The 13,570-nt window shown below is 40.3% G+C and overlaps 1 protein-coding gene across 2 annotated transcripts in view; it reads left to right on the top strand.

The window, feature by feature from the left end:
* LOC140232519 (zinc finger protein 341-like) overlaps positions 1 to 8,803 on the top strand; it is a 274,955-nt gene extending 266,152 nt beyond the window's left edge. For both annotated transcript variants that reach the window (XM_072312614.1, XM_072312615.1), the window contains 6 exons: positions 182 to 600; positions 1,253 to 1,442; positions 2,770 to 2,839; positions 3,702 to 3,841; positions 4,429 to 4,628; positions 5,364 to 8,803. In XM_072312614.1, the coding sequence (XP_072168715.1) occupies positions 182 to 600; positions 1,253 to 1,442; positions 2,770 to 2,839; positions 3,702 to 3,841; positions 4,429 to 4,628; positions 5,364 to 6,642 (2,298 nt within the window). In that variant the 3' untranslated portion in view covers positions 6,643 to 8,803. The remainder of the gene's footprint in view (positions 1 to 181; positions 601 to 1,252; positions 1,443 to 2,769; positions 2,840 to 3,701; positions 3,842 to 4,428; positions 4,629 to 5,363) is intronic.
* The last annotated feature ends 4,767 nt before the right edge of the window (positions 8,804 to 13,570 follow it).

A 13,570-nucleotide genomic window follows, 5' to 3' on the forward strand; every position in this document is an offset into this window, starting at 1 on the left:
CGATACTCAGGTGAGCGCTAGACCCGCGGGTCTCTTGTTAGTGTTTGAATCATAACACCTAAGATCTGCAGTAATTATGCAATAGTTTGATATGTCTTTGGGGTTTTCATTTGTATTTCAATCATCAGATCACAGTTGAGATGCCACCTTATGTTTGAAGTTTGATTCATTGTTCCCCAAGCAGGTGACCAATATACACATTGTCCAGCCAGGCAACATCACAATACAGCAGACACTACCCAACCCCTCACAGCCACAAGACCAGCAGGCACCCATGATGCAAGCCCAGCAACCACAGCCACCACCACAGCAGCCACAGCAGCCACAACAGCAACAGCAGCAGCAACCACAACAGCAGCAGCAGCAGCAGCAACACCAGACGCTAGTACAACCAGCCACCATCATGCCCCATCGTCCCCAGAGCTCTTCCTCTGCAGACGCTGCCACCGTGGAGCTCACCCGAATTGCGCCCATGACCAATGTACAGGTAGGCCAGGGGTCAGATGGCGAGTCACTCAACAGACCCGACCACATCTACAGTCTAACGGCTCGACGGCAGAGGCGAACTGATACGGGAAGCAAGAAACCAGGCAAATTAAGGTCAGCTTCTCCAGTTACTGTATAAGCTGTTATTTTCGCGAATTTCGCGAATCACATTTGCATCGCGAATTCAACAACACGCGAAAAAATGTCTCCATGTGCTTGGGTAATAGTGCATTTACATTAAGCATTTACGTCAAATCGCGAAAACAACATCTCGCGAAAACGTCTATGGCCTCATCATTTCCAAAAATATCTGTACGTGAAAATAACAGCGTATACAGTATATAAACTGTACGAAAAGGAAGGTCCCACTGTAATTTTAGAGAGTGCTGATTGTGAAGTATATTAGGTGAAATTTTGCAAGTGGACTGATGTTTGTTAAAGTAACTTGAAAAAATAGTGCCTTCTGTAACACAAATGTACTGTATATTGACTCCAGAGTTGGAAATCGCTATACTTTCTCGTGAAAAGGAATAGTGATATTTTGTCATTTGGTTCCTGTGATTCACCAAATTGTCTTACAGGTTCTAAATTGTGAATTATAAGACTCGCACAATATTTACCGGGCCGTGTGTAGTAGTTGGTCAGTATATACTTCAATGTGCAGTTTAGTTGGGAACTTCACTAAAATGATAAATGAACTTGCAACATTATAGTAGTGTAATACAAGCTGTTGTAACTCATGGTGCATTGCATTGAATCACAACAGGTGCAACTACTGTGAACGAACTTTCGCCAAGAACTTCGACCTTCAGCAGCACCTGAGGAGCCACACGGGGGAGAAGCCATTCCAGTGTATCGTCTGTGGGCGAGCCTTTGCCCAGAAGTCCAATGTCAAGAAACACATGCAGACCCACAAGGTGTGGCCAGAAGGCAAGGGAGCAACACTGCCCAGCAAAGTGAGTGACACGTTGTGCATTCAACCCTTATACAAATAGTGTTCAATGGTCACGAGTGCGATGGTACAAGATTTCGCACGAGGTGAAAAATAGAGGCGCTCTATTCAATGAGGCGAAGCCGAGTTGAATAGTGCACCTCATCTTTCACTGAGTGCGAAATCTTGTTCCATTGCACGAGTAAAGACCATACACTATTTGTTTTATACAACACCTCGAACGTCAACAGATGTGGTCCACACAGATTCTTGAATTTAGCACGGAAATGGAACCATTTTCTGTGAAAGACGAATGAGTATCCGCACAGTCGCCATTACGTGTACTTGTACGTACCCAAAGCTGATCGGTGGAAGTTGTTTACAAAAATGAGTGACAAAAGTTTGCGCTTGTAAGTGTGCTTGTAATTGTTGAGTGTGCGCGGCAAATGTTTGTTTATTGTGACATCAGTCGTGCGATGGAACAAAAACTTTGAGTCGATCATGAGTTTATCACGGGAGTCAGTGGAAATGGGTGACGTCAGCCATGAGCTATCCATTTTTGCTCAAACAAAATTGCACAACTGACGGCCACAGCGTGCGATGGAACTTTGAACTAAATGTCACGTGATGGGCAATCAACCAATCAGATAGCTACATTCTAATTAGGTGTTGTATAACACTTGCTAATGTCTGTGATTGGGCTCAGGGCTCGCGCGATAGCAGTTGGGTCATGATGGGATTGTGGATGTCAAAATTGTCAGGCAGTTACTGTCACAGCTGGGATGTAAGAAATATTCAGTGATAGTATCATGCAGGCATACCTTGCTGTCGGATGTTGACACAGGCAGCAGTGAACTACCACATGTAGAACAAGACATGTGTTCACCAGTTGCATGCCACATGCAAGATGGCTGAGTGATGGTGGTTGCAACTGATGGCGGGATATTTCCGTTGGTCATGCAGCAGGCTGCTTCATGTCCTCAAACCTCATTTTCCCTGTTGAAGTCACATCTGAGTAGGGAATACTTTGTTGTTGTTTTGGTAAATAAATGTGTAACAATTATTCTTACAAACATTGTGATGTTAAGTGGGCTGATTTAAATGTCTTGTAATAAAGCTGTTATACATGGCTGTGATGCAGTAGTTGTGCTTGTGTTTAGTAAAATCTCTCTATTCTGCTGTGAATAAAAGTAGTTTTTGAATGGGAAATCTAAAAGTTAAAAGGGTACAAGTACTTTGCAAATTGAGGATAAGTGATACAGATACATTGCTTACCTGAGATATTTGTGTGGACAGTTGACTACATTTTACCAGTTATCATGCACCTTCTCTCTTTATTTTCTGATTTTTAGCCCATCTTGAAGGTCACAAATCTTGGTGAGGAAAATTCTGCAAAGAACGCTAAAATCAGACTTGATGCAGGTGAGTTGTCATTGACATAGTAAAAAAAAAAAGGAAGAAAAAAGTTATAAACTTGCCAGTCCTAATGTGTCACTTTGGATTTCCATAAAAGTAGGCAAAGCTAGCAGTAATTCATCGAATCTAGATAACAAGATGGGACACTTTTACCTGTCACAAGCGAGACAAAACAACTTGTGACAACCTGTTTGGTTCATCTCAAAGAGGGAAGTGATTTTAGTCTACTGATGTGTGAGATCAGTTACTTCAAATGTGAAAATTTTTCTGTCAGAAATTCTTTGCACTCCGCTGGGTGAGATGAATTTTGCTGTTATTATTCTGTGGAATAAAAGCATATGATAGTAACAAACAGACTTTATGCACTTTTATTTTTTGCAGGTTTCTTACCTAAAAATTCCACATTGCAAAAATTTCCACTTTTACAGTATGCAAAAGTTTTGCATTGACATGGGATGAGGAGGGGAAGTAGTCACAGGATGGGATGAGATTACCCAGCATTGATGGTCAGATAATAGGTGATAAAGTGCGATGGTGTCCGAAGAAAGGAATGTCAATGTGACCATTAAAATGATCTGACAGAGTGACCACAGCTGCGCTGAATGACTGGCACTTACATTTCTTTCTGCAATATTTACAGCATGATAGACTCAAAATGTGTATTGCAAAAAAAACTGATGTCATTGTCCTATAATATGAACCCCCCCCCCCCCCCCCAAACAACATTTTTACTAAGGACGAACATTGCAACCATTCAGCTCGTAAAACTTGATGCATATTGTAAAGAATCAAGATCGAGGTTCAGGTAGAGCTACAGCTGAGACAATCTCCACATTCATGACTTTCTGTTATTTTTGTCATCTGATAGGTGGAAGTCAGGACCTTGTGGAACCAATACCTAGAGAAGAAATGCTGGTGGACAACTCTTATGTGTGCAACTTTTGCAACGAACGGTTCAAGAACTACTACCAGTTGAAAACACATATGAGACAACACAAAGATGAGCAGGTATGAAGCACCTACAATTTGGGTTTTCTCTCTTTCTAAATCATTGGTTTTCTTGCAAGAAAAATTGGTTATGACCACTCAAGAGAAATAACAAACATGAGTGCAGTGCTAATAATCTTAAGATGTCATATATGATGCTGTCTTCATTCAAAGCTGTTAGTAGTAGTGAATGTCTTGATAGTCTGTTGTCATTTTGTGGGAGTATAAGGGAAAGGGAAAGTTGTGACATTGACTTCAGGTGGATAATTTGATGCATGAGAGAGAAAAGGGATGCATTAGGTTTGATAATAGAGATGAAACAAATAAAAAAGAAAATGCATTAAATACTACAGGAGACCAGTGCTCTTTCTAATAGTAAACAGCAGAGCTCCAGTAGATATTACTTCCTTTTCAAGCTGAAACAAACAGAACAAAATAACACAGATTATTTGCTTCTTGCTTGAGTAGACGTAATAAATGGTAATTTGTGTTAGTCGGCAGTCCAATCTTTCTTCAGTTCCACGTGGCCTGTTCTTGCTTTTTCTGAGGTTATATTCTTTGCAAGTGAATATTGTGTCATATCACTTGTCTTGTGCCGTCCTGCCCAGCTGTACAAGTGTATCCTCAAGTCATGTGCTAGCACCTTCAAGGATCTTGATGAGTTCTTGGAGCACACACGGTCCCACGAGAAGGAACTCTCCTACCGCTGCCACCTGTGCAACAAGCAGTTCTCCTCCCTGAACGACCTGGGCGTCCACCAGTACTCCCACAGTCTCTACCCAAATCAAGGGCCCAAACTTATTCAGAAGTAAGCAGTCTGTTTCTACCAGCCAGTAGTTCCTTTTTGTCTCCCCCCCCCCCCCCAAAAAAAAAGAGAGAGAGAGAGAGAAATTGTACTGTAAAAGTGGATATTTTCGCGCAACTAATTTTTCGCGCTTGACCGGGTAAGAAGAGTTTCGCATGTTTTTAATTCTGCGGAATCAAGACATCAACTACTGGGACATATGGCATGCAAAAATTTACGCATGTTTTTATTTTCGCGCTAGCTTCTGGTTGCGCGAAATGCGAGAAAATTTCAACACCGCGAAAATTTCCCCAATTACAGTATTGAGATGCAATAGAGAGTATGATGTGAAATGTTCTCCGCTAGATTAAAAAAAAAAATGCAACTAGAAAAGCACTCTGAGAGTGTAGACCTCCGCAAGCAACTCATTTCCAATGGGTTAAGATAGGTATACTCATGCATTACTGCACGAAATGTTTCTGTAAGGAATGGGCCTTGGGGTCAAATGTTAAAGTGATAATGTAAAAATATCACTATTCTTTCCCATTATTTTGAAAATAACTCAGAGTATTGTTGTGAAATTTGGATATTACCAGTTAGGGATTATTTGCAGGAAAAATGTGGGTCATGGGGTCAAAGGGCGTGGATCAAAGGTCAAGTCCCATAAAACAGGTGAATTTGCAGTAGGAGCAGCAAAGATTACAGTTCCCTGATAAGAAACATTGTACATGTTATATTTTTGTCGTTATTGTCTTTCAGAGATTTCAAATGCCAAAAATGCAACAGCAAGTACTCGTCTCCGGAAGCATTGGAGCATCACCTGAACACCTCCACACACTCCTACCCTTGTCCGGAATGCTCTAAAGTGTTCCCATGTGAGCGCTACTTGCGTCGGCATCTTGTCTCGCACAGCACTCAAGCCCTGCACGAGTGCCATATTTGCAACAAGAAATTCAAGAGCGAGCACTACTTGCGGTCGCACGTGTTGATCCACACGGGGCAGAAGCCATTCACCTGTGTCGTCTGCTCCACCGACTTCAACCGCAAGGACAAGCTGAAACGGCACATGCTGATTCACGAGCCGACCAAGAAGTTCCGCTGCCCCTTTCACGCCGTTGCAGGATGCCAAATGGCATTCAACCGTGCCGACAAGCTGAAGGCACACATCATCACGCACAGCGGTATCAAGCCGTACAAATGCTTCCACTGCTCAAAAACTTTCAGCCGTAAACCCAACCTCGCCGAGCACATGAAGCTCCACACAAACGACTTCCCCTTTCGGTGCGCGAGCTGCAACAAGGGCTTCGCGCGAGAAAAGTACCTGAAGTCGCACAGGTGCCACGCCAAAAGAGGCCCAAAGCGCCTGTCGGAAATCGAAGGGGCCAGCATTAGTGTGGAGCTTGCCTCAAGACTCATCGATGCGGGCTGCAACATTGATACAACGCAAATTGAGGTGGATGAAATAAAACCCAAGGAACTCAACACAAAGAAAAAGAGGGGAAGGAAAAAGAAATCCTTTCAGGCGCTGCAACAAGATAAGGAGGAGGAGGACAGTGTCCCTGTGAAAATCATCCACACAAAAACAAGACAGGTGAGAATGAGAACCAGTGCTTTCCTCAACAGACCCAAGCGCATGCGCAAACCGAGAGCCCCGCACAGACTCAAGCGCGCGGCAAATATTCAGCCCACGACGATGATGGTGGAAAAATCGCCAACGATTGCTGCAATAGAGGAAGACCTTGCCATAATCCAGAATGTTCTGTCGCAGAACAGCCTGCCATCGAGCACCGGTGTTCACATGAATATTGATGAACTGGACAGAGCCCAGAGTCCCTCTGGGGAGAGTTTGGCAACGTCCCTAGCCAACCAGACAGGAGTGACCATCAGCTTGTCGTCGGACTCCCTCATGCAAAATGCCATCCACCTCACCTCAGGAGACCTCGGCGGTCAGACCATTCCGGTCATGGTCACGAACCCAGATCAAGGGCAACAAATACCTGGCATGGAAGGTGTTGTTGTTGTAGTTTCACAGCCATGATGATCATGAATCATGCTAGTGACTTCTCTCTGTGGTCTTGGAATAGTACCGGTACTACTTGATCGAAGCTGGACAGATTTGAGAAATTAAGTTTTTACCCTAGTACTACCTAAAAATATCAAATTCTGTGTATGTACCCTTTGAGCCAACAGTATTTTTTTTTTGATACAGTTATAATTTTGCTCATATGAATTATCTTTGTATGTTACATGCCAGTTACCACATGAAAAATGAATCATAATGGTCACACTTGTACGAGATCCCTGTCTGTGAAAAGAACCCATAACAATCTGACATGTTCCAGGGTTTGTTCATTCTTTCTGTCATATTTCCCTGTGAACAAAGCATCGAAAAGTTTACCTGACAGTTTACATCTTACCTGATGCAACTGATACATTATGTTACAAATGAGGTAACAGTTTCATTGAGCATTTTTGAGATGCAATGATTTAAGATGAAAGAAAACTACTCCCTTGGTGCAACGAGATTAGAGACACCATTTTATTGTTATTTTTGTTTTTAATGATTTTTGCAGACCTTCACCTATTCATTTCTAATGGACCAGAGTTTGTTTACATTTTATCACAACCATTTACCCCAAGAAGGCTTGAAGAGAAATTTTGATTCAGGATGACAGCTTTGAGAAGTGTCACTGGAATGCACATTTGATTGGTCCAAGTTGTGTTAGCATGCCACAAGGAACTGCCGTTACTCTTAATACATCAGTTTAAAGTAGAGCTCTTACAGTCATGTTGCTCAGATGTAGAACTGGTCAGCCCAGATAGTAGCCATCACCTTTGGGTACATAACTTGCATGATTTTTTGGTGGCATCTTGCCGATGGTGAATATCGATGAAGAGCACAGTCTGATTGTGTATGGTGCGTTGATGAGGTTGGGTATTCAACTTAAATGAGGCTCAAAATAGCCATGTGAGAGCCAGGGTATTTGGTAGGTAGGGTGTGGTGTGGATTTGCTCAATCTTGCAATGAAGTTTTCTGTGATTTACAGCAATTTAAAAAATGTTGCCTTGAGCATCAGCAATGTATTCTCGCCAGTGATTTGATCATACTTCTGATATTTTTGCTAGTCCTTTAATAATTGATGAAAATATATATATATATTTGTAATGCACCATATCTCAGTTACTATGGACATAATCCAATTTTAAAGGGGTGGTATAGTTTAGGTTAAGGTGAGGATCTGGCTTTTAACTTTTTGCGAGATACTTAGAAATCACTTCATGAAATGTTTTAGAGCATACAATTCTAAAAGGAATTCAAAGTTGTTACTATTATTTATTACCATTATTTGTGAGTTGTTGGGCTCTCACCTCAGAACATCCACTGTATACGGAGTGCACAGTCATGCGCTACAAGCAAGAATTTATGTATTGAGAATTCTCTCTGAAATGCAAAGCAATCGGTGCTATTTACTTTTATTTACCATAGCAAAATATACTTGCTCATTTGTACTGTATTGTAGACCATATGCTCTCTAAAGACATGATTAGTGCTCATGCAACTCTTGTCTACCCTTGGCCAGTGGCCTGGGTAAATTAAGATTAGACTTGGGTTGATTACTTGTGTTTGTTGTTCCTCCAATGGACAATCGGGTGTGGTGCAATTCAGTATCATGTGGCATTTACATAAACAGAGCCTTGTTGAATAAATATCAAAGAGTTACTCAACTTGATTAATGTTCGTTTACAGTGCTGGCCAAGTTATACATTTTTATGGGTAGGTTTCCATAACAAGAAATGTAATCTATTATGATCACTCATCATGCATTGTGTGTGGTGCATAAACTATTTTCATCTTTATCTTCTTCTTGAAAACCCCATGATGGATTTTCACCAAACTTGGCAGGTAGCATCCCTAGGGGGATAGGATCTCAATTTGTTCAAATGGGCACTATGCCCCCTTGGGGGCCCCAAATCTCCCACCCCCCCCCCCCCCCAAATTAAGGAATCTTTAAAAATCTTCTCTAGAACCAGAAGGAAGGGATGGGTCCAAATTGGGGCCTAAATAGTACATTTTCATCCTTGGTTGGAAGGCCAATATATTTTCCTTCTTCTTCTTCTTCGTGAAAACACATTATCAAATTTGTCACCAAACCCAGATCATCATCACAAGGGTGACAATTTGTATACTTAAAGGGAAGATAAACCCCAAGAACAATGTGGATTGAGTGAAAGCAGCAACATTAGTAGAACACATCAGTGAAAGTTTGAAGAAAATCAGACAATCGATGCAAAAGAAAATTCTGCAAAAATCCATTTTTCATGAAAATTACAAATTCCATCAACTTGATATTGACATATGTTAAGGGTAGCAATTATTCCCCCTGCTTTCTGAAAGCGGTTGGTCCATTGCTGTTTCATGATTGTAGAAAAGTGAATATTTGTTGAATTTCTTTTATATTTTCTTTGTATTGTTGTCCACTCATACGTCATATCCTCTAGTAGTCTCCTCACCCAGTGGTTCTAACACCAAAACTTTAAAAATTCATAACTTTTGCATCGATTGTCCGATTTTCCTCAAACTTTCACTGATGTGTTCTACTAATGTTGCTGCTTTCACTCAATCCACATTGTTCTTTGGGTTTACCTTCCCTTTAACACAGGACTACAGAACCCCCCATTAAAAAAAAAAAAAGGAAAGAAAGAAAAATATTGTTTAAAACTGGAAATGCACTGAGTAAATACGTTAGTGAACACACTTTCAAAGTTATTTTTAGTAGATCCAGTGGTGTGGTGGGGATCAAATGAGGGGGGGGGGGGGGGGCAATTTTTACATTTAAGGTTGTTTGTTTGTTTGTTTGTTTTTATGTCAAAATTCAATTTTCTAAATACAGTGTACTTGGCAGGTATTTTTACCAGTGTGATGGAATATGCAAATGGACACCATGCTCCATAGAAGCCCTCGAAGCTGCCCACCCCCTCCCCCCCCCCCCAAGTTTGCAATGTTCTCAGGTAGTCGTCTGCAAGAATGCATGGAAGGTAAACTTGCGATAGTTGGGTGAGCGTGAGACCCCCGGGTCTCTTGCTACAATTCTGGTCCAGAATGCCTTGGCATGGGGATACATTGATGGCCATTACACAAGACAGTAGTTATGATGTATGAATGTGGATGTGAAGACAGGTGAATGATGGTCTGTGATATGATCAGTGGACATGGAAGGTGCCTTGGTCAAACGGTGAGGTGGTCAAACAGTGAGGTGGACAAAGCAGAGAGGGTGGCTGGCTGGACATACTGGACAAGTGCTGTGTGATTCCACTGCGCTGTGTCAATGCAGAACTTAAAGGGATGGTACTGTATCATTTTGGTTGAGATGGGGATTCAGCTTTTAAATTTTTGCAAGATAATTACAAAACCACTTGTGAAATAATTTAGAGTATACATTTCTAAGAGGAACTCAAAGTTTATTTGATCAAAATCGGTGTTGATATGGCTGCGATATCCAAAAACAAAGTAAAACAAAGCAATCCTAATAAAAGGTGGGTCCCACCATTTATTTTGATTTTGAATTTGAATTTTGAATTTTGAATTTTGACTTTGTAATGATTGCTTTATTTTGGATATTTCGGCCATTTCAAAACCAATTTTGATCAAATAAACTTTGAGTTCCTCTTAGAATTGTGTGCTTTTTCATATTTCATAAGAGGTTTCTTATTTTTGCTACTTTTTTCTCACAGAAAAAGTAGCAAACCTTTAGCTTGCTACCACCTCAACCAAACTATACCATCCATATAACAAATGATACGTCTCCCAGCTGACTGAAGGTCCATGTGGCAAGGGCTATGTAGGTCTAAAAGGCCAAGTGCCCATTCAGGTACGACTTCCCCAACAGTGAATTATAATAACATAGTCTACATGAATACTGGTCAGTGATTGGTCATAATGCAGTTACATGACTAATGCAGCACAGGATCAAAATTGTTATATTGAGAGAGAAGATGATGCTTTAGATAGTGTAATTCCAGATTTGACTGGCTGCTGACGGGGCTAAAATGATGTGTGTTAATAAAGACTAACCCATACTGTAGCATATAACAAATATTGCCCTTTCGTAATATCAAACTTAACAGTCCTATGTTATATCATTTCCCCTTGAGACAATATTTTTTCCTCAGAGCTGCACAGTGCTTTTTGGGGAAATATAACTCCAGTGTTTTATTTTACTAACTCTAAAAAGGCATTATTCGTACAATATTGCCTGTGGTAAGAGGGTTTGTAGCATCCCTACAAAAACCGCTGTCCTGGTTCATCATGTTTTTCATGGCACAAACCAATTACAGGTTTGTTAAGCCATTTGTAGGTCTGTGATCTATCTCGGGAGAGGCTGGCTGTACCAGTGCCATCTACATGTAGGTTCTTTTTCTTGCTACATGTTCCAATAGTTCTTGTCTTGATTCCATAAAACATGCGAAACTCGTCTTACCCGTCCGAGCACAAAAATTTACTTGTGCAGAAATATCCACTCTTACATTAATAAAATAGTTGTATCAAAGATTCCCCTGTATAGAATCTCTGGTTATATCATCCATCATGGTCATTTACTGAAGGTGTTTCAGTTGTAAGCTGGAGTAATTTATTTATTTCGCATGTTGAGAGCAGGGGTTACTACAAGATAGGCCTGATGAAATGTTGGTATGATTGTGACATGTGAATTGTTCTCAGTTGCATATATTACGAATGTTATGTCAATAAATCTGAAAATTTTATTTTATAAGAAGGAATGCTGAAGCTGTGGTGTCACAGCCTTTTTTTTTGTTGTTGTTGAGGGTAGTGAGAAAAAGAAAAATACAAGGACATGTGTACATTGCAAGGTGAAATTTGGTCAGATGACATTTGGCAAAGCCATTCACAGCTTGTGTGGTTGAAGCAGCACCAGAGTGACAACCGTTCCCTTCATCCGACAGAAACCACCAACCGCCTGCTATGATGACTTGGGGCACCTCCTAAAAACATTAATGGACAAGTTCACCTTGATATGCTTATAGGATTAAGTGAATGCAGCAATATCAGTAGAACACATCAGTGAAAGTTTGAAGAAAATCAGACAATCTGTTTAAAGTTGTGAATTTTTAAAGTCTCTGTGCAGACACAGCTGGATGAGACTATTGTAATTTATGATGTCACATGTGTAGAACTTTATATAAGGAACATGCAAAGAGAATTCTACAAAATTTGATTTTTTTTGAAAAAATTTGTACATTCCCTCAACTTGTCACTGAAGTACAGTCAACCTCGCCGAAGTCGAATCTATTTGGACTGAAAAAATAGCTTTGACTTATGAGGAATTAAAATCAATAGAATAGAATCAAAAGAGGACTTGAAAAGACCTTCGACTACTGCAGGTGATTATTTGACTTATGCGAGGTCGACCAAGCAAGGTTGACTGTATGTTAAGGGTAAGATTATTCCACCCGTCTTCTGAAAGGGGTAAGTCAAGTGCTCTTTTGTTAGCCGAGAAAAGTGAAAGTACAGTGTATGCTGACATCACAAGTTGTAGGAGTATTGAACTTCAAAAAGTAATAACTCTTAACGGATCGTCTGATTTCCCTCAAACATTATGTGTTCTACTAATATTGCTGCATTTTCTCAATCATAATGTATATTAAGGTGAACTTGTCCTTTAAAAGTGCAGTGCCATAGCATGTTCATGTTAGTGGCGTAGAGAAGTACAGTAAAATCATAAAAACAGGACAGTAGAGATTCTAGCAAAATCAGACCTAGACTAAAGTTACGAAATCTCAGTGTTACACATTTTCACACATTCGACAACATGGACATACACACTGTTCGCGCAACTACATGCGCAATTTGAGTGGTCGCTCCCTCATATGACTCCTGTTAGTTTTTTTTTTATTTTTTATGTGAAATCATGAATAAGCCATATCCTTTACAACAAATTATTGCACAGTGTTCTTACAGTCATTAATATATTACAATTGTATTTTTTTTTTCACGTGTGTGTTTGTGTGTGTGTACATAAAAACCAATGGAAGAGATCTGAGGTGAAGATGTTCATTAGCATGCATGGTTGTGACAGATATCACTCCTCTGTGAAGACGTTTGAAACTATCTGATATCATGTCTGATTTATTCTATCATCCTGTTCTCTGATTTTATTATAAAACTTCACTTTATGACTTGACTAATGCACAGAACGTTTACACAGAGAAAATGAATAGGATATCAAACACACAGGAAACCAGTCCACCGAGTGCCGTGCAATTTACACATGTACAAATAAATGCATTTATTTCAATTTCCAGTCTTACAAGCTGACCAGAAATAAATAAAATCCAATCATCAGTGGAAACAAGGTGTAACATTCTTCTTAACAACACACACACTGCGACACATAGAAGTCGGTTGTTTACTCCTTAATTTCACTGATAGAACTCATTTGTAGTGACCTAACCTTGCAGTGTAGCTTTGCACAGAAACGGCAGAATAATTACATGTTCTTCCTTTACAGCAGGATGAAGAAAACTCCTTGATATCATTCTAGACAGGACACTTGGCTCTTTCTTCTTTTTTTTTCACTACATTTCCAATACATCGGCACTACAAAAATCATGTATCATAACAACAGCCACGACACGCCGAGGGAAACACACACATGCATCGCCAAAGCAGCACTATGGCTCAGAGCGTGCCAGATGGGAGCTTGAAAACTTGCACAAAAATACCCACATTCATAGATGTAGTTTGAATACCGCACAGTTCATCTGAGAGAAAATATTATCAACTCTCCTCTCAAGATTTCCCTGCTTGTAACAGAATGTGGGTACACAAGAAGAAAGAATGTACAGTTCCGGAATGACCTCATGGTATTTTACACATTAAAGTGTACTGTAAAACCAGAAAGTTTTTGCATGCATGAAACTTTTGCACATTTTGTAAGGAGCCTACATTG

The sequence above is a fragment of the Diadema setosum genome, chromosome 9, assembly GCF_964275005.1.
Source record: "Diadema setosum chromosome 9, eeDiaSeto1, whole genome shotgun sequence".
Taxonomy (NCBI): Eukaryota; Metazoa; Echinodermata; class Echinoidea; order Diadematoida; family Diadematidae; genus Diadema; species Diadema setosum.